Source organism: Suncus etruscus, chromosome 14 (genome assembly GCF_024139225.1).
Source record: "Suncus etruscus isolate mSunEtr1 chromosome 14, mSunEtr1.pri.cur, whole genome shotgun sequence".
NCBI lineage: Eukaryota > Metazoa > Chordata > Mammalia > Eulipotyphla > Soricidae > Suncus > Suncus etruscus.
In genome coordinates, this window is record NC_064861.1 from 86,344,260 (window position 1) to 86,370,624 (window position 26,365).

General features: G+C 53.9%; 2 protein-coding genes across 2 annotated transcripts in view; one reads left to right on the top strand and one right to left on the bottom strand.

The window, feature by feature from the left end:
* ATP1A3 (ATPase Na+/K+ transporting subunit alpha 3) lies at window positions 1-25,292 on the bottom strand. Its single transcript, XM_049787141.1, has 23 exons — window positions 25,133-25,292; window positions 21,413-21,499; window positions 21,170-21,229; window positions 20,748-20,951; window positions 18,921-19,034; window positions 18,676-18,810; window positions 17,975-18,092; window positions 17,624-17,892; window positions 13,224-13,422; window positions 13,038-13,147; window positions 12,813-12,947; window positions 11,176-11,368; window positions 10,323-10,498; window positions 10,102-10,238; window positions 8,886-9,036; window positions 8,633-8,801; window positions 2,914-3,068; window positions 2,713-2,836; window positions 1,856-2,001; window positions 1,234-1,364; window positions 776-877; window positions 538-629; window positions 1-362 (listed from the first exon to the last, which is right to left on the bottom strand). Exons 1-23 carry the CDS (start codon window positions 25,136-25,138, stop codon window positions 334-336), a joined length of 3,042 nt encoding a protein of 1,013 aa, XP_049643098.1. The 5' UTR covers window positions 25,139-25,292; the 3' UTR covers window positions 1-333.
* CIC (capicua transcriptional repressor) overlaps window positions 1-26,365 on the top strand; it is a 356,202-nt gene that overhangs the window by 48,647 nt on the left and 281,190 nt on the right. The gene's annotated exons all lie outside the window — the stretch shown is intronic.

Here is a 26,365-nt window from a genome sequence, read left to right on the forward strand (position 1 = left end):
TTCTCTCTCCCACGGATATATTTGATAATTGTCCAGAATCAGTGCCGGGGTGATGGGGGGAGTATAAAAGAGCCCAGGGAGGGGGTTGAGGGGTGAGGAGCGAGAAACAGACACAGAAAGGGGAGGGGCCAGGCCAGGGGCGGGACCAGGACGGGGCGAGAAGCCAACCAGAGGGGCGAGAGGCAGATACCTGGAGGGATGGGGGGGCCTGGGCGGGGCCACGGGGAGAGAGGCCCCTCCCCCAGAATACAAAATACGGGGGGCCTGGAGGGAGTTGTCCTGGGCGTGGGGGGGGGCAGGGAAGAGAAGAGACGCATGTGGGCCGAGGTGAGGTCAGTAGTAGGTTTCTTTCTCCACCCAACCTGCAGGAGGGAAAACAAGAAGAGGACAGGGATGGAGACAGAGAGGCCAGAAGGACACAGGGAGAGACAGGGAAGGGGACAGAGAAACAGTACGGTCAGCATACTATAGGTCACCCACAGCATTTCTCCTGGGCACCCCATCTACCCTCTGCGCCCCCCAGTCTGTCCCCCTTACCCCCGGGGTTCCTGCGCAGAATGAGTTTGCGGATTTCGTCGTAGACGAAGATGAGGAAACTGTACGGGAAGGCACAGAACCACCAGCTGGGCCTGCGGGATGCAAAGAAGGTGGATGTCAGCATGGCAGTGTGGGGTCCTCCCAGGAACAGACTGATGATGGCCACCGGGAAGGGCTCCCAGCCCAGGAGAATCCTGGAAAGGAGGAGGCTGGATCCCAGGCATTGAGGGGCACTCACTTGAGCGGGTACATGCGGAGGGCCACGTCCATGCCGGGGCAGTAGGACAGGAAGGCGGCCAGGGCCGTCTCCTCGAACAGTCCAAAGATCAGAATCTTGTTCCTGCAGGCACAGGAGGAATGGGGTGTGGATTCAAAGAATCTGCCCCCCACATACAGACAGACCCACCCAGAGGTGGGCTGACAAGAAACTGATGGTGACAGTGACAGAGAAGCGGGGAAGACCCAGCCAGATGGTGACACTGAAACAGCTACAGAAAAGCCAGACAAACAGGTAGGCAGTACAATGTGGCAAGCCCTCCCTGTCCCCCCCCCCCCCACATGAGGGACACTGAGTCAAAGAGTCCAGGACACACGTGGTCACTGGGACAAAGTCAATTTAGAAGCAAAACCAGAGCAGAATGAGAGAGCTTTGGACAGACAAGATATAGGGGTGGGACAGAAAACAGCCGCCCTCACTTCATGCCCTGTTGGAAGACGGAGTTCCGCCGGGTCTTGCAGATGATCAGGTCAGCCCACTGGACCACCACTATGCTCACGAAGAAGGCTGTGTGGCAGGTGAACTCCACCACTTTCCTCTGCTCGTAGGTCTGTGACAAGCCAGATAAATGGGGCGGGTCTCAGGGTGACCCTGCCCCAGGAGCTCAAGCCACGCCCTTAAAACAATCCAATCCCAAGTAGCCATTCAGGCCACACCCTTAAGGCTCCGCCCAAAACACACCAATCAGTTGCTTGGGCCAGGCCCCAAGGGTCCGCCCCAGCTACGCCCATCGCCCCCCGTGTCAATCCCTTGGCACACACTCCGAGTGGGCAGAGATTTGGGGCACAGAGGGGACTATGCAGAGACGTCCCCAGGGCCTTGGGAAGAGTCAGGATAATTTAGTCCTCTCCAAGGGCCCTAAAAAAATCTGGCCTCAGAGAAAGGACAGACTGGAATGAAGGTCAGGATAGGCAGGGTTGGTGCCATGACATATGCGCCCTAAGGGTCTAGGTGCTGCTCTGGAGTGGAGGGTCCCTGGCAGCAAGAGGTGTGCGTGGTGCCTTCCAGCACCCCCTGCACTGGAGGGCCTGGCCCACTCACCCACTGCTGTCCATAACTGTCCTCCAGGTCATTGATGGTGCGGTCATCCCAGTTCAGCCGGATGCCCACTAGGTTGTTGGGCAAGAAGCCGTTTTCCGCCAGGATGACAAAGTAGGAGAAAAAGCCCCCGAGTGCCTGGATCATTCCTACAGGGGAAGGGCAGTAAGGGCAGTTTAGGGGTTGGCAGACCACCTAAACCCTCCTGCATCACTGGACACTGGACATCCAGAGGCCACCTGGAGCGCCACCTAGTGGTGGGCACCCAGATGGGGTCTGTGCAGCAGAGGTCTCGGGTGAGTGCTCCCCAGAGGGAGAGCCTGAAAATCCATTCCCCTAGAAAATTCCGAGGACTCCCAGCTTGAACTGGACAGGCTCCCCCATCTGGGAGTAACCTCTCTGTGGCTCTGTCCTCCACCACAGAAACTGTCTGTGATACCCCAGTCATGGGGACTTTAGTGCCTCCAGGGCTCTATGTACCCCATTACCAGCAGGAGGCTGAGAACAGGGAGGGGAGTTAAGGGGTCACTTGTACCCTCAGGAATCCAAAGGCTGTTTTTTGGGGGCCCACCCAACCCTGTGTCAGGGGCCACTTCTGGAGATGTTAGGGGACCATGCGGTCCTGGGTCTACTGAGCTAGAGAAACATTTCCCCATCCTTTGAAGGCTGGTCTTGAGCTTCCCTTCCTCAGGTAGGGGGAGCAGTGGGCTTTGGAGGGGACCCATGTTGGTTCTTCCTCTGCACCCTGGGTGCATCCCATCTATGCTGATCTCCCCCTTTGCCTGCACCCCTCTGCAAGCACGGAGCCCTCTTTGGGTCTCTCTAGCAAACTTAGGGTCTGGGCATCCCAGGCTCCTTACCAATCTGCCCGTAAGCCATGCTAATGAGCCTCTCGTTCACCAGCTTGTCAGTGCGTGGGTTTCGGGGCTGCCTCTTCATGATGTCGCTCTCAGCAGCTTCATATGCCAGGGAGATGGCAGGAACCTGCCCAGGAATGACCAGGTGAGCTGGGGTGGGAGGACCCCTGCTACCCACCCAGGGCCCAGCTGGCCAGGACTCACCATGTCGGTGCCCAGATCAATGCAGAGGATGGTGATAGTGCCCAGGGGCAGGGGGATGTTGGCCATGATGAACAGCAGAAAGGGCGTGATCTCGGGGATGTTGCTGGTGAGGGTGTAGGCGATGGACTTCTTGAGGTTGTCGAAGATCAGGCGGCCTGTGACAGAGGAAGCCTCAGACCCAGGGCAGGGTGCCTCAGCCTTCTGCTCCCTCCCCGCCTGGTCCACTGAATCCTCATCTCCTTGCTTTTCTGCATAGACATCTGTCCATGTGCCCTACTAGAATTTTTTGTTTGTTTTTGGGTCACACCCTGTGGTGCTCAGGGGTTACTCCTGGCTCTGCACTCAGAAACTGCTCCTGGCAGGCCATATGAGATGCCAGGATTTGAACCACCATCCATCCTGAATCAGCTGCGTGCAAGGAAGATGTCTTATGGCTGTGCTATCTTTCTGGTTCCCCCCACTGGAATTTTCTCGAAACCACTAGAAGCATGGCAGTTTCTAGGAAACCTCCACATATCTTATTCCCTAACGGCACTAAACCTAGGAGTCGGTGATCTTACTCCTAGGCTTACACCCAAGAGAACCAAGTACCTCTCTGTACCAATAAAGAAATCTGAGGATGTTCCCCACAACCTTAATCATATAGTCCCAAGCCAGAACCCACCCCATATCCATCCGTGTGCTGGGTGAACACAAACTGTGGCCCAGCCATATGTTGAAAATTTGTGTGACAATAAGAGACACACACTACTGCCACGCCAGATTTCATGAACCCTACAGGTGTGATGTGGAGTGGGAAAATTCAGACCCAAAGTGTGCATTTTAGGGCCAGAGAGGGATACAGGGACTAAGGAGCCTGCTTTGTATCCAACGACTCAAAATTCTTTTTTTATTTTATTTTTTGTTTTGTTTTTTTGGGTCACATCTGGCAGTGCTCAGGGGTTACTCCTGGCTCTATGCTCAGAACTCGCTCCTGGCAGGCTCAGGGGACTATATGGGATGCAGGGATTCAAACCACTGTCCTTCTGCATGCAAGGCAAATGCCCTACCTCCAGGCTATCTCTCCGGCCCACTACACAGAATTCTAATCTCTGCCCTCCACGTTTGTTTCCCTGAGCACCACCAGGGGTCACTCATGAGCAGAAAGCAGCCAGCAATGGTCCCTGAACAACAGTGTGTATGAACCCGCTGATAAAAAAGACGTCTTTTAATTTTATTTGTATCTTCTAGATAGGGACTCCTGCCTTTTACATAGAACCTTAGAACTCAAATCATTTTGTTCTGCCTCATTTTTTATATCTTTCTACAAATTGAGAAGAGAAAAAGAAAGTGAATGGGACCCAGGGACCAAGTTATCTCAGGAGTATTGATTAAAAAAAAAAAAAGTCAGGGGCCGGAGAGATAGCATGGAGGTAAGGCGTTTGCCTTTCATGCAGGAGGTCATCGGTTCGAATCCCGGCGTCCCGGAGTCCCATATGGTCCCCTGTGCCTGCCAGGAGCAGTTTCTGAGCCGGGAGCCAGGAATAACCCCTGAGCACTGCTGGGTGTGACCCAAAAACCACACACACACACACACACACACACACACACACACACACACACACACACACACACACACTCAGATCTAAATAGTCAATGACAATAGAATCAAGAGACCCAAACTATAACAAGCTAAACACAAAATGAACTTGTTACACTAGCAGTCCAGGGGACTAAGGGAAGAGGTATGGATGCATGCTGAGAACTATGGTGGAGGGAGGTCAACCCTCAAATGACCAATTCCCCCAAATAAGGTGTTTAGAATGAATCTAATTCACTGTCACTATATGTCTGAAATACAACTATGAAAGACTTGTAATTCACCCTGGTCTCAATAAAATAATAAAAATAAGGTGTGTTTGTATCTTGCGTGAATCCACGGAGATGGAGTTCAAAACTAAGCCCTGGGACTAACGGAACGGTAGTTATCTCTGCAAAGTGGATACAGACCAGGAAGAGGCCTGGCAAAATTGCAGTGGGGGCTGGTCATGCTTTCTATTTTAATTGGGGTCTGGTATTTGCATGACTGATGAATGGTTCAGGCCTGGAGAGAGAGTCCATAAATTAATAAGGCCTTGCAATTGGTTGGATTCTCAGCACTGTCAGAATAACTCTTTTTTTTTTGGGGGGGGGCCACACCCAGTTGCGCTCAAGGGGACCATATGGATGCAGGGATTCGAACCACCATTGGTCCTGGTAGGCTGCTTGCAAGACAAACGCCCTACCTCTGTGCTATCTCTCCGGCGCCTGCCCGAGTAACTCTTGATCTCAGAACCAGACAGACCCTGAGCACTGTCAAGTGTGACCCTACCCCAATTCAATTCATACTGTATGTAAAGTAAAAGGGGGCTAAAGATGAATCTGCACCCTTGAACACACACACAGGGAAGAGAAACAGAAAGACAGGATACATGGTGATATTGATGGTTTGATCACCTTTACATAAAAACCTGGGGCTGAAGCACAGACTTTGCACACAGGAGCAGGGGGCGTTGGCTTGGAGCCATGGCACCACAATGTGCCCAAGACCTTGCTGGAACTAACCCATGAACATGGAGCCAGGATAGCCCCAGGCACCACCAGGTATGGCCCCCAAGACTCCAAAATAAAATAAAATGAAATTAGAGGCTCATCTGTCCATACCTACAGCTCCACATCCCTAAAAAGTGCTTCCTCCACAAACTAGTTGTGTCTCATCCTAAAATATTCATGGGGGGAATGTGTATGTGAGTTAGAGATAGAAAGAGAGAGAGACAGACAGACAGACAGACAGACAGAAGAGCGTTAGAACTAAATAAGTTTGGCACGAGCTGATCACTCTTCACAAGTGGATAAAGGAACATGGAGTTTATTTAAGCTATTCTGCATGTTTCCCTAATGTATGTTGGCTTTCCTTTTATTCTTACTTATTTTTTGGTGGGGCAGGGAGTACACTGCAATGCTCAGTGCTTACTCATGGCTCCTCACTCAGGAATCACTTTCGGGAGGCTCAGGTTACATGAGATTCCAGGGATTGAACCCAGGTGGGTAGCATGCAAGGCAAACGCCTTAGCAATTGTACTATCTCTTGGGCCTCTTTGCACTTATTTAGAGTGGTCTGTGCCCCTGAGTGGGTCATGTTTGCCCAGCTTCCAGCTCTATCTCCAGCTCCCGGACTACGCATGATACCCTTCTCCTTGTGCGAGGCATGTGCCAGGTCTGTCTGTGTGTATCTGTGGGCATGTGCCTGAAAGACACGTGTCTGCAGAAGGAAGAGTTAACCACAGTTTGCTTCCCCTGGGGCGAGATGACAAGGGATCGAGGCATTTAATTTGCTGTTTGAATTCTCTCTTATCATCAATTGTTTTAGCCACCAGGGACATTTCAAATGGGCGAGAGACGCTGGAAGAAGATGCATCACAGCATGAACTGTGGTTATTTCTGGATGCTGAGGTTACAGGCGATGCCAATTTTCTTCTTAATGCTTCTCTACATGTTCTATAATTATCGTGAGCTGCTTTAATGACCAGAATAAAATTAAATGGGAGCAAGTTCCATCTGTGGCTTTCTGAAGGCCTGTCGGGAGGCGGTGCTCGGGGTTCTGTGGCCTGGCCACCCCGCCTGTTCCCTCCGATGCTGCCTGGGCATCCCACGTCAGCTCCTTCACACACCCTACTTTGCACACCCTCCTCTGAGCCTCCCTCCCCTCATGGCTGCGTGTACATTCCCAGCCTGGCCCCCGACTGTGCACTAGTCCTGTGGATGCTGGAAGCTTCCTTGGTCCTTAGACCTAAGTGGGAAAAGAGCTTCATTAGTTTCCACAGGTGGCCCCCACTTCCCTAAGGTTGCATTTATGATTCTTTTTGTTTTTATTAAAAAATATATATATATTTTGGTTTTTGGGTCACACCCGGCGGTGCTCAGGGGTTCCTCCTGGCTGTCTGCTCAGAAATAGCTCCTGGCAGGCACGGGGGACCATATGGGACACCGGAATTCGAACCAACCACCTTTGGTCCTGGATCGGCTGCTTGCAAGGCAAACACCGCTGTGCTATCTCTCCGGGCCCTGTTTTTAATATTATCTTCTTGTTTGGGGGCCGGTAGCCAGTGGTGTTCAGGACTCACTCCTAATTCTGTGCTCAGGGATCCCTCCTGGGGAAATCATATGCACTATCAAGCCTGGGTTAGCTGCGTGCAAGGGAAACTCCTTCCCTGCTGTCATACCTCTCTGACCCTTTTAAAATATTTTTGCATATTTTGGAAAAGCTCTCAAGTCATGCTCAGGAGGCCTCTGGGGCCCCACTAGCCATTCTGTACCAACTAGGCCAGTCGTTCAATGCAGTGGCCTGAGGTTGAAATGCTGCTGGAGCTCTTCAATGCCAAGAAGCACCTGGGCTACCCTTTTGCGAAGGGGGCTCATGCAGTGTGGGCACTCATACCCAGCTGGGCACACGCTCCTTAAATAGTTGTTGGGTTATTTCCTGGCCCTTTTATTATTTTATTTTTGTTTTGTTTGTGCCACACCCAGTTGTGCTCAGGGCTGACTCATACTCTGCACTCAGGGACCACTCCTGGTGGACTCAGGGAACCACATGGGGTACTGGAGATCAAACCTGGGTTGGCTGCTGTAAGGCAAGGGCCTTAGTCCTGCACTGTCACTCTAGCTGGGGCAATATTAGTTTTATTCTTTTTTTTTTTTTTTTTTTTGGTTTTTGGGCCACACCCAGTAACGCTCAGGGGTTACTCCTGGCTATGTGCTCAGAAGTTGCTCCTGGCTTGGGAGACCATATGGGACACCGGGGGATCGAACCAAGGTCCGTCCAAGGTTAGCGCAGGCAAGGCAGGCACCTTACCTTTAGCGCCACCGCCCGGCCCCTAGTTTTATTCTTATTTATTTATTTAGTCTTTTGGACCACACTCAGCAATGTTCAGGGTTTATTCCTGTCTCTGCATTCAGGAATTGCTCCTGGTGGTGCACAAGGAACCATATGAGATGCTGGGGATAGAACTTGTTTTGGACGTATGTAAGATAAGTGCCTTCCCTGTTGTACCGTTGCTCCAGCTTCACACTGGTTCTATATTTTTGGTTTATTTTTTTGGTTTATTTGTCTGTTTCAGTATTTGAACCACACTTGGCGGTTCTCAGGGGTTACTCCTGAGTTTGTACTCAGAACTTACTCCTGGCAGACTCAGAGGACCATATGGGATGTTGGGGATCAATCCTGAATCAAATGCCCTACCAACTGTGTTATTTTATTTTATTTTTTTTGGTTTTTGGGCCACACCCGGCGGTGCTCAGGGGTTACTCCTGGCTGTCTGCTCAGTAATAGCTCCTGGCAGGCACGGGGGACCATATGGGACACCGGGATTCGAACCAACCACCTTTGGTCCTGGATTGGCTGCTTACAAGGCAAACACCGCTGTGCTATCTCTCCGGGCCCCCAGCTGTGTTATTAATCTTGCTCTGGCCCTATTTAAAATCACTTTCAAGCCTTATCTATGAGACTGAGTTCATGCTAGACAACACTGAACCCAGAAATGGGTCAACTCAATCCTGCATCACCGCTCAGGTTCCTCCCAACCTGGTCCATAGTGTGGAAAAAGAGAAGCACAGGCTGGGTTGAAGTGGCTCCTCCCTCCTTCTCTTTCCTTGGGTGTGGTGGGGAGACACCCTACAAACAGGGTCCCCGAGGCCGACTCACCTTCCTCCACCCCAGTAACGATGGAGGCAAAGTTGTCATCGAGCAGAATCATGTCTGCTGCCTGCTTGGATACATCAGAGCCGGCGATGCCCATGGCCACGCCAATGTCGGCCTTTTTGAGTGCAGGGGAGTCGTTCACACCATCTCCTGTCACTGCCACAATGGCTCCCTGAAAGAACAGAGGGTGAGGAAGGGCTGAGCTGCTAACCTGCTGCACCCCCTCTTCACGATGGGCCCCTGGGAGTCGACCCACCTGTCTCTGGCAACCCTCCACGATGATGAGCTTCTGCTGGGGCGAGGTGCGAGCGAACACAATTTCCGTGTGGTTCTGCAGGATTTCATCGATCTGCTCCGAGGTGAAGTCCTTGAGGTCTGTGCCGTGGATCACACAGGCCTTGGCATCCCTGGAAGAGACCAGTGTGGCCAGGATAAGGGAGGGGCGGTGGCTCCAGCTGAGCAGACCCACAGCCAGAAGAGACAGAGCCTCCCATTGTGGGGGTCAGAGATAAAGGGAAGGGGCAACTTCAGGAGAGAGAGGGAGAAAGTCCAGGAATGACCCTGGGAGAGTGGACTTGCAGGGACATCTGGACAAGGACACTGACCTGGAGAGAGGTTTGGAGACAGGAGAGGGATGCAAAGAGTCGGACAGGGAGAGACAAAGTGGGGGAGAAGGAAGCACCCACAGATGAGAGTCCCCCTTGTGCCCTCTAGCTGGAAATTACTAGAAGGCCACTTAATTGAGCTTTTGTTGATGTTGTTTCTGGGCTACAACTGGCGGTGCTCATGACTGACTCCTGGCTCTGCACTTAGGAATCACTCCTGGAGGGACTTGGGGGACCACAGGAGGTGCCCGAGATTGAACCTGAATCGACCACATGCAAGACAATTGCTTTCCACACTGTATTATTACCCTGATTTAGTTCTTATTTATTTGTGTGTATGTGTTTGGTTTTATGTTTGTTTGTTTGTTTTTGAGCCACACCCAGAGGCACTCAGGGGTTACTGGGGTTACTCCTGGCTCTTTGCTCAGCAATCGTTCCTGGTAGGCTCGGGGACCGTCCCGGGTCGGCTGAGTTCAAGGCAAATGCCCAACCACTGTGCTATCTCTCCGGTCCCTTTATTTGTGTGTTGGGAGCAGGTTGGACCACACTTGGTGGTGCTCAGGGACTATTCTTGACTCAGATACAGTACTAGGCATTGAACTGTGTCAGCGGGGTGCAAAACAAGCCTTAACCCTAGTACTCTCTCCATTCCTAGACTGCCATTTTAGAGAGAGGGACGTGTAATGAAGGCCACATGCCTGGGTCAAGAGAGCAGGGTGGGGGTACAAAACTTCACCTTCAGGCCTCACCTGGCTGCGGCTCAGCATGTCCCCTGGTGGGGAGGAACTAGAGCCAGGACCTGGGACACAGGACCCATCAGAGGAAGGGGGACCTGCCATCCTAGGCCCCACCAAGCAAGGCACTCACCGAGGGTTGACCTGGCTGACGGGGATGTTGAGCCGGGCTGCAATGTCCTCCACCGTCTCGTTGCCCTCCGAGATGATGCCCACACCCTTGGCAATGGCCTTTGCCGTGATGGGGTGATCGCCTGTGACCATGATGACCTACAGCATGGTGGGTGGTTGGTCCAGCTTCCCATGCTATTCCCGAGGCCCCAGCCTGGCCTCCCCCACAGCCCTGGGCCTCACCTTGATGCCGGCACTTCGGCACTTGCCCACAGCATCAGGGACAGCTGCCCGGGGTGGGTCGATCATGGACATGAGACCCACAAAGCAGAGATTGTCGGTGGTGAAGTTCACGTCATCACAGTCGAAGGCGAAGCCTTTGGGGAACTGTTCCTCGGGCAGGTAGTAGTGACAGAAACCTGGTGGCCAGGATGGGGCCAAGTCAAGGCTCCATGTTCTCTTTCCCCCAAGGTTCCCAGCATCCTCCTTCTCCCAGGTGACTTCTGGTCAGTGAGCACTCCTTCCTCCTTCCTCCATGTATTCACCCACTCATTTGTTCATTCTGCCCCTCATTGGTTAATAAACTCATTCATTCATTCCCTCATGCATTCATGCATTTCTTCACTCATGCACTTATGTAGTCCTTCCTGCCCTCATTCAATCATGTATTTCCTCATTTCTTCAGTCACCATGTATCCTCTCACTAACATACTCATTCATACATTTCCTCACATATTCATTCAATCACCCATGTATTTCCTCATATATTCAGCCATGCACGCATCTACAACTAACACATTCATTCATTCACTCTCATGTATCTATTCATTCCCTCCTTCACTCATTCATTTCTTCACTACTTCAGTCATCCATGGACCCACTCACTAACACTCATTCATTCCCTCATGTGCTCATTCATTCCCTCCATCATTCATGTATCTCCTGACTTCTTCCAGCAACCCACCCACACACACGCTCACTCCTTCATTCAAGATGCATTTGGAGACATGTCCTTTTCATCTAGGTTCCAGGAAGTAACTCTTCCTTTGCTCTCAAACGGCCCCCAGATGTGGCCCCAACTTTGCCCGATATGTACCCAGCACTCGCTCGCCCAGGCCACCGAGCTCCAAGTAGGCATTCTGGAAAGCTTCCTTCATCTCCTCGTCCAGTGGCTGTTCCTTGCCCTGTAGCAGGATGGTGGCGCAGCGGTCCAGGATGCGCTCTGGGGCTCCCTTCATTACTAGCAGGTAGCGGTTGTCGTTGGGGTCCTCAGTCTCGTGGATGGAGAGCTGTGGGTAGAGCAGAGGCTGCCTGTATCCACTGTGGGGTGGGGGGTTGTCACCCCTGCCCCAAGAGGGCACTGCTCAAATCTTTTTTAGGCAGAAGGGTCAGCTCTGACTCAATCTAGGGGCTCCAACCCGTTGGCACAGTCCCCAGACACATTTATTTTTGGTTCTGTGATCAGGAATCACTCCTGGGGGGCTTGGGGGACCGAACATATGGGATGCCAGGGATAGAACCTGGGTCAGCTACATACAAGATAAATGCCCTACCTGTTGTGTTATCACTCTGACTCCACGCCCTGTTCTTTTGTTTGTTTATTTGTTTGTTTTGGGTCCACCAGCAGTGCTCAGGAATTACTCTCAACTCTGCACTCAGGAATCACTCCTGGTGATATTTAGAGAAACCTATGGGATGCTGAGGGTCAAACTCAAGTTGGCTGTGTGCAAGGCAAGAGCCCTCTCTGCTGTGTCTCGCTCAGATCTCAATCCCATATTTTAATTTTTCTATTTTTTGTGGTGCCAGAGCTGGAATCCAGGGCCTCATCCATGCAAGGCCAGTGCCAGTCCAATCTCAGCCACATATATTTCTGTTTCCAAAGCTCTCAGACATTCTGCCTGTGTATGTCACACTGCCTGAAGACATCTCTCTCTCTCTCTCTCTCTCTCTCTCTCTCTCTCTTTCTCTCTCTCTCTTTCTCTCTCTCTCTCTCTGCCTTGGACAATGTTCCATCACCCCACACCTGATTCACCCACCCAAACCTCTTCTTTGTTCACCTCAAAAATACACTGATTCTGACACCTCCTCTCTCTCCTCCTCACTCACATAGTCTCAAGGGCTTCCACTCTGAGGCCCCATTTCTTTTGTTTTATTTTTGTTTTGGGGCCAGACCCAGTGATGCTCAGGGCTTATTCCTGGCTTTGCACTCAGGAATCACTCCAGGCAGTGCTCAGGGGACCATCAGTGATGCCGGAGATGGAACCTGGGTCAGCCACATGCAAGGCAACCTCCCTGCTATACTATCACTCTGATCCCTGAGTCCCCATTTCTGCTCTCATGTACCCCACAATCTTGAGTATCAAGAGGGTCTTAAAAATATAACAAAAATGAGGGTTTGGAGAGATAGCCCGGCAGGTAAGACACTTGCCCTGGACACCCTGAGCATTGCTGGGTATAACCCAAAAACAAAAACAAAAGGTGAGTGTTAGGCAGCAAATTAAGACCAGAGGTGGCCACATGGGTGACAGACATGTGGCTGTTTCTGCTCCCTGCATGGGGAAGATCCTAGTCTCTGCCTCCTGGGGTCTGCCTGCCTTCTCTCCTCAACCCTTGGATGAGAGGATACTCCCATCCCCGTGTGAGTTGGAGGAACCAAGGCTCAAGAACAGCAGGAACTTGCCCAGTGTTGCCTGCTGTGAGTGCAAGGGCCACCCGCTGGCCCAAGCCTGGTACCTGGTACTTGTTGGTGGAGTTGAAGGGGATCTCGGCCACTTTCTTGTTGCGTTCCCGCATCAGCTTCACGGAGCCAGAGGATAACTCGATGCACTTGAGCAGGGCAGACTCTGAGGCGTCTCCAGCCACATCCCTCTGTCGGACGAAAGAAAAGGGGGCCTTAGGGTGATGCAGTGGGGATTGGGGGTGAGCAGGGCTCTGTAGGGAGGGGGTGACTGCAGCTACCTTGAGCACTGGGATGTTATCCTGGCCTCCCTTGAACACGGCCCGGTTGCAGAGCCCGGCGATGTGGGACAGCGCCACCCAGGTATGAGAGCTCTTGTCAAATGAGGTCCCTGCAGAGGGCGAGTGTCAGGCTGGGCAGGAGCAAAATGGGGGAAAGGGAGTCCCACCTGGACACCCCTTTCTCACCTGACTGGTCCTCAGTGGTGTCAGCTTCGTGGATCTGGTTGTCAAACCACATGTGGGCGACGGTCATGCGGTTCTGAGTGAGGGTCCCCGTCTTGTCAGAGCAGATCGTCGACGTGGAGCCCAGGGTCTCCACAGCTTCCAAATTCTTCACCAAGCAGTTCTTGCGAGCCATGCGCTTGGCAGTCAGTGTCAGACACACCTGCGGAGGGGGACAGCAAGAAAGTCATGGGGGAGGGTCCCCCCACATCCACCCAGCAAGCGGCCTACAAGAGGATTGCACCAAACACTGTCCCCCCTCCCACCCACAAAGAATAAAACCACTGAAACAGGCTCATCTGTGCCCCAACTGACAGGGAATTAGCATTTACAAAGGCCCCCAAGATGACCTCCCCCTCGATGGCGAACCTATGGCACGCGTGCCAGCGGTGGCACGTGAAGGAAGGCCTTGCAGCTGGCATACGGGAAGGGGTCCGCAATTAAGATATGTGGCATGGCAAGAGGCAAATGTGCCGGCGTCTGCTTTCCAGCTCACCTGGCCACAGGGCCCGACTGGCCATTGGGAGGACTGGGCATTGTGCGGCAGTTTGGGCACTTGGGCTCAAAAAGGTTAGCCTGAGTGGTTGCTCTTCTTGGTGTGGTCACAAATAACAAACAAAAGATGCAATGAGAGGGCTGGAGCAATAGTGCATTTGCCTTGCACTTGGCTGACCCAGGACGAACTGGGTTCGATCCTCAGCATCCCATATGGTCCCCCTGCCTGCCAGGAGTAACTAGTGGTCCACCCCTGTCCACCAACAACAGTTTTTTTTTTTTCGGGGGAGGGGGCAGCATGCCAGGCAGTGCTCAGGGGGTACTCTTGGCTATGCACTCAGAAATCGCTCCTGGAAAGCTCAGGGGACCATATGGGATGCTGGGGATTGAACCTGGGTCTGTCCTGAGTCAGCAGCATGCAAGGCAGACACCCTACTGCTGTGCTATCATTCCTGCCCCTAACAGCAGCTTAGATAGTTGGAGAACGAAAGATAAAATGGGCTGGAATGGTAACACAGCAAGGAGGGCACTGGCCCTGCACACAGCTGACCTGGGTTAGATCCTCGGCATACCCTGACCATTACCAGGAGCGATTCCTGAGTGCAGAGCTAGGAGTAATCCCTGAGCATTGCTGAGTGTTGCCCCAAAACAACAACGATAACAAAATATATAGATTTATATAAATATAGAAGGCTTAGGAGAAGGCTTCAAGGACAGGAGCATTTGCTCTGTGTATGTGAAGTCCGGGGGTGATCCCCATTTCCTACACTGAGTTGAGATGAGCCCGTGAGCTCTTCTTGGTGTGGTCACAAAAACAAACAAACAAACAAAAGATTCAACAAGAGGGGCTGGAGCAATAGTGCATTTGCCTTGCACTTAGCCGACCCAGAATAGACTTGGGTTGGATCCCCAACATCCCTATGGTCCCCCTGCCTGCCAGAAATGATTTCTGATTGCATGCCATGAGTCACCCCTGAGCATCATGGGGTGTGACCCAAAAACAAAACAAAACAAATAAGATGGAATGAGAGCCTGAGCAATAGGGCAGCAGGGAGGTGTCTGCCTTGCACAGGGCTTAGCAGTGTTAGATCCCCAGTATCACTTATGGTCCCCAGAGCACTGCTGGGAGATTCCTGAGCACAGAACCAAGAATAACTCCTATGCACTATGCTGGATGTGACCCCAAAACAAAAACAAAATATAATAATACTAAAGAGATGAAGTGAACGAAAAGGAAAAATATCGAATGAACACAAGAACCAAGCTCCAATGGTCTCAGCTACAAGGATACATCTTTAACACATGGGCTTGGGGATAGAAATCACAGGATTAATTAAAAAAAAAAAGATGGGTCAGAAACCAGCGTTCATACTTAATCATGCCAAAGACATGAAGTATAAAAAGAGCAAAGTGACCTTGTGCTGGTAGAACCCGGGACAGTGGGCTCAGCAGCACAACATGAGCCTCCATAAATAAGGCCCTGGATTTAACTTCAGGTATCATGTGGGGGGAAATACCAGGGTAGGGTTTCCCTTCAGACTCAGGGGGCAGGGACTGAATGAGTTATGGGGGGGTGCAGCTAACCTGGGAACATTCGATTCACTTGAACCCGCCACTGGACAATCCTGTGTGAGTCTAATACATATATTATTTGGAAAGTCCTGTTTGTTTGGTGGCTACACCTGGCATGCTGGGTGACAGAGTCACTCCTGAATATGCTCGGAAGGACCATGTAAGAGATCAAACCCGGGCCCGGAGAGATAGCACAGCGGCGTTTGCCTTGCAAGCAGCCGATCCAGGACCAAAGGTGGTTGCTTCAAATCCCGGTGTCCCATATGGTCCCCCGTGCCTGCCAGGAGCTATTTCTGAGCAGACAGCCAGGAGTAACCCCTGAGCACCACCGGGTGTGGCCCCAAAACCAAAAAAAAATAAATAAAAAAGAGATCAAACCCTCCTTTCCTGCATACAAGAAGTAGGTGCTGGGCCAGGAGAAATAGCGCAGCGGCGTTTGCCTTGCAAGCAGCCGATCCAGGAGCAAAGGTGGTTGGTTCGAATCCCGGTGTCCCATATGGTCCCCCGTGCCTGCCAGGAGCTATTTCTGAGCAGACAGCCAGGAATCACCCCTGAGCATCACCGGGTGTGGCCCAAAAACAAACAAACAAACAAACAAACAAACAAAAAAAGAAGTAGGTGCTCCAGGACTTGGAGCCCTTCTCCTTGGTGCTGTAAAAAGCCCTTTGGGGTGAGAAGGACGTGGAGTTGGCCACATACAAGGCAAGCACTTGCCCCACCCTGTGTTATCTCTCTGTCCCCCAGAAAAAGCCTTCTGATCTAGAGTAGCAATAAATTTGCTAATAGGGAAAAAAATTGCAGCTCTGTGAAGTCACAGAAGGGAGGAACAGAACAGTGATGCTAGAACAGTCCCGACTTTGTACCCTGGAAACAACATTTTATACACATATGCAGACACACACAGACATACAGACACACACACTCTTGCAGCCAGACGCCCACATTATGGAGGAACAGAACAACAATCTTAGAACGGTCCTGACGATGTACCCTGGAAACAGCATTTTACACACACACATCCTTGCAGCCAGATGCCCACATGAGCTACAACCCAGAGCAGACTGGGGTGAGGCAGCCAGAGCTGGGTGGCAGGAGGGAGCTCCTTTGTTCCTTTACAATTTTCACATATTCATTGTTGGCTTATTTATTGTGGGGGCCTCCCCAGAGGTGCTGGGGGAACCACTGGGCTCAGGTACCAAGCAAAGGCAGGGATGATGAACAGGGCCTGAGAATACACGTAAGTACTCCAGTCCTCTGCATCTTTTCTGTGGCCCCTTCACGAATCCTCAAACCCTTTGCACACCAGGCAAGGCTGTGTTGCTCTGTCTTTTGAGAGCTGCCTTAGTGAGAGAACTGTGAAGCTTTAGGCTTCTGTATTTCTTTCTTTTTTTTTTTTTTCTTTCTATTTTTTGGGGGAGTCACACCCTGTGACACTCAGGGGTTACTCCTGGCTATGCGCCCAGAAATCGCTCCTGGCTTAGGGAACCATATGGGATACAGGAGATCAAACCCAGGTCCATCCTGGGACAGCCTCATGCAAGGCAAATGCCCTACCGCTATGCTATTACTCCGGTCCTAGGCTTTTGTATTTCTGAATCTTCTTACAGTTTAGTCTGATTTAGTTTGGGGATCACATTCTTCGATGCAAAGGGGCTACTCCTGCCTCTGGGCTCAGGGTTCACATCTGGTGGTGCTTGGGATCAAATCAGGGGTGCACTTGTGCAAGGCAGTGCCAGTCTTAACCCCCGTAGTATCTCTGACTGGCCCCAGTTTTCTGGCTTTGTTAGTGATGCCTGAGTCCCAGGATCTCCCCAGTTAAGATGCAGGAAGCTGGGGTCAGAACTACAGCACAGCAGTAGGATGTTTGCCTTGCACACGGCTGACCTGGGACAGACCCAGGTTTGATTCCCAGCATCCCATATGGTCCCCTGAACCTACCGAGAGTTATTTCTGAGGGCAAAGCCAGGAGTAACCCCTGAGCGCCACTGAATGTGGCCCCAACACTCCTTCCAAAAAAAAAAAAATAAGATGCAGGAAGCTCAGCCCTCAGCAACCAAGTTTCTGTCTCAAAAACCCCACCCCCCAACACTCCTGCCACAGGTTCCTCTCCCTCCCACCATGGTCTTCTTCCTCCTTTAGAGACTGACAGGTCTGGAGTTCTCCTCTTTCCTCTGATTCCTTCTCCAAATTCAGAATTGGTGTGTTTAAGTGTGTGTAAGTGTGTGTGTGTATGTGTGTGTGTCCCTCCTCCCTCTGACCCTAGCCTCCACCATCAGACCTGGGGGTGCGGTTCTTACAGTGACAGTGGCCAGCAGGCCCTCAGGGACATTGGCCACAATGATGCCGATGAGGAAGATGACAGCCTCCAGCCAGGTGTAGCCGAGGATGAGGGAGAGGATGAAGAAGGAGACACCCAGGAAGACGGCCACGCCCGTGATGAGCTGGATGAAGTGCTCGATCTCAATGGCGATGGGAGTCTTGCCCACCTCCAGCCCCGAGGCCAGAGTGGCGATGCGGCCCATGACTGTGCGGTCCCCAGTGGCTACCACCACGCCCCGAGCGGTGCCTGTGGGCCAGAAGCGGTTGGTGTGCAGGGCCTTGGTGGGGTGCTGGCCCCCCGCCCCGGTCTCCACTTGCCTCCCCCTCACCTTCCACACAGTTGGTGGAGAAGAAAGTGATGTTGCGAGTCTCCAGGGGGTTGTCGTGGGTGCAGTCAGGGGACCGTGTCTGTGGCTCGGATTCACCTGTCAGTGAGGAGTTGTCCACCTGGAGGGAGAAGAGAGCTCAGCCAGGTTCTTGGGTTCACAGGGGGGGAGTCTGTCCTGGGGAGACTGGGGTGAGTAAGCAGAGTGGGGCGGCAGGAGTCTGAGGTCAGATTTGGGTTCATGAAGGCAGATCTGAGAACAGGGTTCTGTTTGATTAGCTGGGTCCTATCCTACTTAGTATTCGTTCTCCACCCTAGGGTGTAGTCTGGTTCTTGCTAATAAAAAGCTCAGGTCTCAGGAAGGTTTTGCATTCATTCTCTGGTCTTCCTCCACTAAGCTACCTGCCTCTTAGGAGCGAAAGGCTTGTGTGTTAGAATTCCTGAACCCTCGTTAAACCCCTTTCACTGTGTGAGTCAGCATTTGCTTCCAGATTTATGTCATTCCAGCGCCTAGTTTTGGAGTCTAAGACTTCCTTCTCAGGGCTCCTAACTAAGGTCTGAGGGAGGAAGGGGATGGTCCCTGGGTCTGAGGGAGGAGGCTGGGGGCAGACTTCTAGGTTTGAGAAGAGGAGATAAGGGTGGAATCCTTGGTCTGAGGGAGGGGCGGAGTTCCTGACCCACTCTAGGAGCCAGAGCCAGGCCTACCTTGCAGCCATGGGCTGAGATGATGCGCAGGTCAGCAGGGACTCGGTCTCCGCCCTTGATCTCCACCAGGTCCCCGACTACCACCTCCTCTGCATTCACCTGCATCTTCTCCCCTTCCCGAATCACCAGGGCTTGCTGGGAGAGGATAAAGCGGTCTCACCTTCCTGGCTGTTGCCCAGGGTCTCCAGGGCTGACTCTGCCCTCTCACACTCTGTGCTGCCCCTCCCAGCCCAGGCACCACCCACCTGGGGCACCATGTTCTTGAAGGACTCCATGATCTTGGAGCTCTTGGCCTCCTGGTAGTAGGAGAAGCAGCCGGTGATGATGACCACAGCTGCCAGCACAATGCCCAGGTACAGCTGTTGGGAGAAGCAAGGTCACGGCCTGCCAGGAACTGCACCCCAGTATCCCATGTCTGGGAAGAGAGCTCTGCCTGGTTTCTGCTATCTAACTAGTTGGGCCACCACGAAGGTCCCTTCCTTCCTTCCTTCCTTTTTTTTTTTTTTTTGGTTTTTGGGCCACACCCGGCGTTGCTCAGTGGGTTACTCCTGGCTGTCTGCTCAGAAATAGCTCCTGGCAGGCACAGGGGACCATATGGGACACCGGGATTCGAACCAACCACCTTTGGTCCTGGATCGGCTGCTTGCAAGGCAAACGCCGCTGTGCTATCTCTCCGGGCCCCCTTCCTTCCTTTTTTATAAAAAAACATTTATTTATTTAGGTTTTTGGACCACACCCGGCAACACTCAGGGGTCACTCCTGGCTGTGCTCAGAAATCGCTCCTGGCAGGCTCGGGGGGGGGGGGGTGTATTGTAGGATTCTGGGATTTGAACTTGAGTCTATCCCAGGTCGGCCACATGCAAGGCAAACACCCTACCACTGTGCTATCACTCCGGCCCCTTTTTTCTTATTTTCTTTCTCTCTCTTTCCTTCTTTTTCCTTTGGTTTTTGGGCCTCACTCAGCAATGCTCAGAGACTATTCCTGGCTCTGTGCTCAGGAATTCAGGCAGACTCAGGAGACCATATAGGATCCCAGGGATTGAATTCAGATTGGCTGTGTACAAGGCAAATGCCCTCCCTGCCATACTATTGCTCCAGCTCCAGGTCTCTGTCTTTCAATCTATCCATCTCTCTACTCTCTGCGTTTGACTATCTGTCTGTCTATCTACTCCTGTTGGAAAATATTTTAGGGTTTTCTTTATTTCTGGGTCATACCTAGTGGTATTCAGGGTTTATTCCTGACTCTTTGTTCAGGGATCGCTTCGAGTAGAGTTTGGAGGACCCTATGTGGTGCCAGGGATTGAGTTGGAGTTGGTTGTTTGCGAGGCAAATGCCCTAAATATCTCCACAACCAGTTTTGGAGAATCTGGGCGTATGTTGTTGTCTGGCAGTGTGGCTGTCTTTCAGGATTGCCTGTCTGTCTTTCTCTGGCAGTCTGCAGGCAGTCTGAGACTCCAGTCTGTCTGTCCATCCACAGTGGCACTCCTATCTGAGAGAACTCTCTGTGCTCAGGTGTCTCCAGTGCCAGGGGATGGTGTGAGACATTGTGGGAACCAGGCAGAAGCACTGGCACTAGTGCCCCTGTGTGCCGGTAGGTACTTGGATACCTGATGTGGGGTTCTTTGTGGGGTGTCTGGTCTTCATGATGCATCCTGAGGGGGAAATTCCTGGGTCTCCACCTCAAGCCACTCATCCTTGATGAGTCACTCATGACCATTTGGTGGAATCTGTCCCTGCGGCTGCTGACCTACACAGCTTTGGGATGGTGGCCTTGTTTACCCTGCTGTGTGACCCTGGGTACGTTACGTGGCCTCTCTGAGCCTCGCCTTGCTTTGACCTCCTCTGGTTCCTTCTCGACTTCCCTATTTTTCTTGTTTAATTGTGGGGGGCTGTACTCGGGCTACTCCTGGCTCTGCACTCAGAAATCACACCTGTGATATCTGGGGAAGCCTTGTAGGGTGACGGGGATTGAACTGGAGTTGATTGAAAGCAGGAGAGCGGGCTTTGAAAAGGCTGAAGAATGGGGGAGAGGTGCAGGGTGTGTGTCCCAGACGCTAGGCCCTGGCACTCACATTGTCACCAGAGGGGTCATCCTCCGTGCCAGCCTGGATGCCGTAGGCCAGGAAGCAAAGGATGGCACCAATCCACAGCAGGATGGAGAAGCCCCCGAAGAGCTGTCGGCAGAACTTGACCCACTCGGGGGTGGTGGGAGGTGGAGTGAGAGCATTGGGCCCGTCCCGGGCCAGGATCTCCTGAGCTTTGCTGTGGGTCAGACCCTGGGAGACACAGGACTCATTAAAACCTTTGGTATCCTCCCTGTCATCTGAGGGATTCACATCCTAGGGACTCCTCCCTCAGATCCAAGATCCATCCTCAGCTTCCTCCCTCAGACTCAGGACCATCTTCAGCCTCCTCCCTCAGATCTAGGATCCAACCCCCTCCTCCTCCCTCAGACCCAGGATTCCCCCTAACCTGTTCCCTCAGACCCACGCACCTGAACACAGTCTGTGTTATACTTCCGGCACACCTCTTCCACAGACATCTTGTGCTCTGTCTGAGAACAGGAATGAGGGGGAGGCGGGTGAGTGGGGGGTGCAAGAGGTGGGGATGGAAGGAGCAGGTAGGGAAGGGGAGGCAGGAAGGGGCAGGGCGGGGGTGGTAATGTGGGGGGCACTGTGGGCATGCAGACAGGGAGGAGCAGAGCCACTCCGAGGATGTGCAGGCAAGGGGTGCTTACCATAGCCACTTCCTTCTTGAGGTCGTCCATATCCCGGCTCTTGGTGGCCTTGCTCTTCTTTGGCGAGCTCTTGTCATCTTTTTTGTCCTGTGAGGTGGCGACATGATAGCTGTCAGAGCCACCGGACTGTGGGCGAGAAGGGGTGACAGGGGGGTCCCCAGCCCTCCACACCCCGTTCTCCCCAGCCAGCAAGTCTCCTCAGTGTCACCTGCCTCAGTCTCAGAACATCCCTGAACCTCTGTCCCCTTCACCGTGTCTTTCCCCTCAGTCTCCATCTCCTCATTCTGCCTCTCCCACCTCCATAAGCATCTCTTGTTGTCTCTTGTCTCTCCAAGTTTTGGTCCCTATTTTTCTTGTTTAATTGTGGGGGGCTGTACTCGGGCTACTCCTGGCTCTGCACTCAGAAATCACACCTGTGATGTCTGGGGAAGCCTTGTGGGGTGACGGGGATTGAACTGGAGTTGACTGCATGTCAGGCAAGCCCCTTTCCCGCTGTTCTCTTTTTGGCCCCTCTGAGCTTGTCTTCCTGCTCTCAACTTGTCCCGGGTCCCTCCTCGTCCCTCTAGCCCATGTCCGTGTGTGTGTTTATGTGTGTGTGTGTCCGTGTATGTGTCCTTGTCCGTGTGTGTGTGTGTGTGTGTGTGTGTGTGTGTGAGTGTGTGTGTGTGTGTTGCTTCCTGAATTCCTGCACTGCACGATTGCTGCAGGAGTCTTTAGGATTCTGTCTGTCCCTGCTCTGGCTCTGTCTATCTCTGGGTTGCTCATGAGTGTCTGTTTGATTCGGTCCCTGGTACTCTCTCCCTGATCTGGGCTGTGCTCTCAGAGCCTCCAAATGTCAAGATGACCCATGTCTGGATCTTCCGTCACAGTCACCGTCTCCTCAGCCTCGCTCTGTCTTTGGTCTCCCAAGCGCTTCCCCACTGTGCTGCTCAGCACGTCTGTCTCTCCCATCTCTCCTGACTCAACCATCTTGTCCTGCTCATGGGCTCCCTCTGCCATCTTCCTCTCAGTTTACAGTTCTGCTGTCTGTCCCTCAGGATCCTTCCGACTCTGTCCTCCTTCTCCATCCTCTCCCAGCTCTTTTCCTGCACCTCAAATGTCCCAGGTTCCGTCTTTCAGGGGACTCAACAAATCTTGGGAGACCCCCTAAGCTTGTAGGAATGGGGGTCTAGAGGGGACAAATCCTAGGTGCCAGCCCCCAGCAGCGGGAAGTGGCCTGGCTGGTTGTGTGACCATTTTTGAGGATTCTGACTGACAAGCCATGGCCCTGGGGGCCTAGGGGACTAGCCACAGGATTAAATTGGGGGGGGGGGGAGACCATCAGATAGCTGGATGACAGTAGAGGAGGTAGCACAGATTTGGGGTGCAGAAGCTGAGATCTGGCTTGAACTGGTTGTTGTGTGAAGAGGAAAAACAAAAACTCAGTTTTGGGGGGGGGCAGGGCAGATGGAAGCTGGCAGGAGGGATGGGGTGAGTCTATTGACAGGTCCAGCTGGAGAAGGGCCAAGCTGGGATCCCAGTGCAGAGCTCAGTGAGCTAATCCTCTTGTGACCTTGTGGCTGGTCTGGTTGCCCGCAGGCCCCGGACCTGCAGGATGAAGCCCAGGGGTGCTGGGGAGGGGCTGCAGCCAGGAGAGGGGTGTTGGGGGGCAGGAGGAAGGCTTGGCCCCCCGCCAGCCCTGCAGCAGCACTGCGTCTGTCACAAACACAGGACACAGGCTGCCAGCTGGACACTCCAGCCCCAACCAAGCAAGGTCTGAGCCTCACAGACGGTGGAAAGATGGGGATGAAGATGGTCCAGGGGAGGCAGGGGAGGGACACGGGCCTTCCAGGAAAGCTGAGGTCACTCAGGAGGCCCGGGTGGGGGGGGGGACGATCTGGACAGTTGAGTCTCCAGGCGCCATAGAGCCAAGGACTGGGCCTGGACCACAGGTCTGAGGGAGGAGGGGCTGGGAACTACCCTTGGTCTAAGGCTGGGAGATAAATCCCTGGTCTGAGGGAGGAGGCTGGGGTATGGACCCCTGGCCTGAGAGAGGAGGATGAGGAAGAGGTCCAGGGTCTGAAGGAGGAAGCTGGAGGATAGACCCCTGGTTTGAAGGAGGAGGGTATATAGACTCTTTCCTGATCTGAGGGAGGAGGCTATTTGGACAACCAGCCCCTGGTGGTTAAGTGTGGTTCCTGCTTGCCCTTGCCATGCCCAGACTCCCTTGGGGGCAGGTCTCCATCTGTCAAGGGGTGCCCAGGCTTTCCCAACCGAGGCAGGAAGCCCAGATGGGCACACTGCAGGCAGGACCACCTCGGAGGGGCCCCCGCCCGCTTGGCTGCGGCGCCTCTGCAGCTCCCGCCGTGTTCACGCAGTCGCCTCCACATTCGCCCTCCCTCCGCCTTCGGGGTGTCTGGGGCTGTCATCTGGGAACCTCGCACCCCCATGACCCCCCACCCCTCTGCCCTCTGCCTCCTTTGCAGCTCTGGGCGCCTCTGGAGAGGAGATGAGGATGCTTGAGGCTAAACTACCGCCTTTGCCTCAGTTTCTCTTCGTCTCTGCATCCTTCTCGCCCTATCTCTGTCTCTGAAGTCCCTTATTTTGCTCCCCAGGAGGCCCCTCCCCTGCTTGCTCATTCCAAAGACCCTCCTCCCCTTTCTGGGGCGTGTAAAAAAAAACGGTTACACGGTCCATCAGGGGTTCCCCATAATGTCCCCTGAGCATCACAGAGTGTGGGTCTCCAAAAAAGACCCTCCTCCCCTTCCTTCCTTAAATTCAGCCTCCATCACTCCCCATCACCACCCTGGCTTCCTTTCCCTCCACCCCACTTACCTGGAAGTCACCCGACACCCCCCATTTCCCCTTCCTCTCCCCACCCCCAGCAGCAGCGCCACCCCCACCCCAGAACCTACCCGGCGCCATCTTTCCCCTCCCACCCGACCTTCTCCTTGCAGCCCACCACCCCCTTCGTCCTCGCCCCCACCCCAAGGCCCTGCCCCAGAAGAGAGAGAGCGTGGGGAGGGGGACGATCAGGGGCTGCAGCTGGGGGGGTCAGGTGGCCAGTCTGGGGAGGAGGCTGCATCTGCTGGAGAGACTCACAGACAGACAAGGACACACGGACACAGAGGCAAGGGCAACGCCAGGCATGCACCCTCCCCGCTTGCCACGACACCCCCCACACTGGCACAGGGGCTCCCCTCGGGCCCTGCCGCCCCCAACCCTGGCGACACCACGAGCAGAACCCCGCACTGCGGAGCGGGCCCCCTCCGGGTCTGCAGGAGGCAGAGAGGTCGTCGTTGGGGAGAGGGGGGGTCCGTCTGTCCGGGAGGGGATGGAAGGACAGACGGATGGGTCCCCATCTGGGGGTGGGTGGGAGTGGGAAACGCACCCCGCAGCCTCCACCCACCCCCAGCTCCCAGATACACCCGGCTGAGGGCTGCCCAAAGACCCCCAGGGGCCCCCCTGCAAGCGACAGCAGGTGACAGGCAAGGGCGGACACGCGCGCACGCGAACACGCGTGATCACGCCACGCGTCGCGCCCAGGGGTGCCCGCGCGCACAAAGCCCCGCAAGCCTGCGCCACACACCCGCGCCCCTGCAGACAGATGCCCAGACATGCAACCGCTCCTGCCTGCCGGGTGGGCCCGCAATCGGGGTCCCGCCGCCAGCCCCCCTGCAGACGCCCAATGTCTCCGAGCGTCTGGGTCGCACACGCCCGGGGCCGGGCCCGACCACCTACCCCCATCTTGGCGGCTGCGGGGCCGAGAGGCGCGCGGGCGGGTGTGCGGGGCCGGGGCCTGTCGCGATCTTAGGCGCGGGGTCGGTCCGCGCGTCCGTCCGTCCGTCCGGCCGTCTGCCCGGCCGTGCAGAGTCTGCGGTGCCGCCGCCGCCGCCGCCACCTCCTCATATGCCCGCGCGTGGGGGGGCCCCGGTGGCGGCCAATCAGGGGCGCTGCAGGCTTGACGGACGGCCCCCCCGACCCCGCCCCCGGTACTGCAGCTGTCCTCCCGCCCCCGCCCCTCCGCAAAGTGGCTGCTGGAAAGGGGAAGGGCTGCCTGCGGGAGGGGGGGATCCCGGAGACCCCCGCAAGGAAACGGAGGGAGAAGCCCCGGAATCCCCACATTGTGCCTGGGAAAGAGCAGGGTGGGGGCCACTAGGGCACCCGGCGAGGGTGGAGGAGGGTAGCCCAATCCCCACGAATGAGGTCTGGGGGGGCCCAGAATGTCTCTCCGCAGTGAGGCTGGGGGGAACCTGGAAAAGTCTCTGTGGGGTGAGGTTCTGTGGGGAGCTGGATAAAGTACTTGAAAGGAGAAAGACCCCAAAGTGAGGAGGGTGCTGCAGAAAAGGGGCCTGGAGGACCCTAGTTATGTTCCCCATTATAGCAGGGAGACCAATGAGAAGCAACTGGACAGGTAGACAGGATACGCCCACACCCCACACGCATCAAACTTGCCATATGATCATCGCCTAGATGCAATAAACACACACATAAACATGCAAACACACACACACACACACTCCATTTCACTATCACATTCCACCACCAGCTGCTTGTCCTCACCCCGCCCTCCACCATTCTACCCCATAACCTTGGAGACTCGCACAACCAGAAACAAAGTGAACACACACCCTCTCTCACACCCCATCACAACATGACACAATCGGGTTCAAGAAGTACTTACTATGAGATTCACCCCCCCCCTCAGGAAAAACCTGTCACACACTTGACTTCCTCACAAAGACGACCACCCCCCGCCCAAAGAAACCCTGGAACACTTCTGTGGGCCTCACAGGGACATTGTGGCTGCAGTCACTCGGTCACACAACATCACATACACACACTTTCTGGCAGATCTGAGTGTGAACCGAGGCCTAGGGGACAAAAGTGCCAAATGGCTTCCTGTCGTCAATGAGACTAAAAAGGTGCAAACATGAGGCTCAACAATTCAAGGAACTATTCCATGAACTGCCC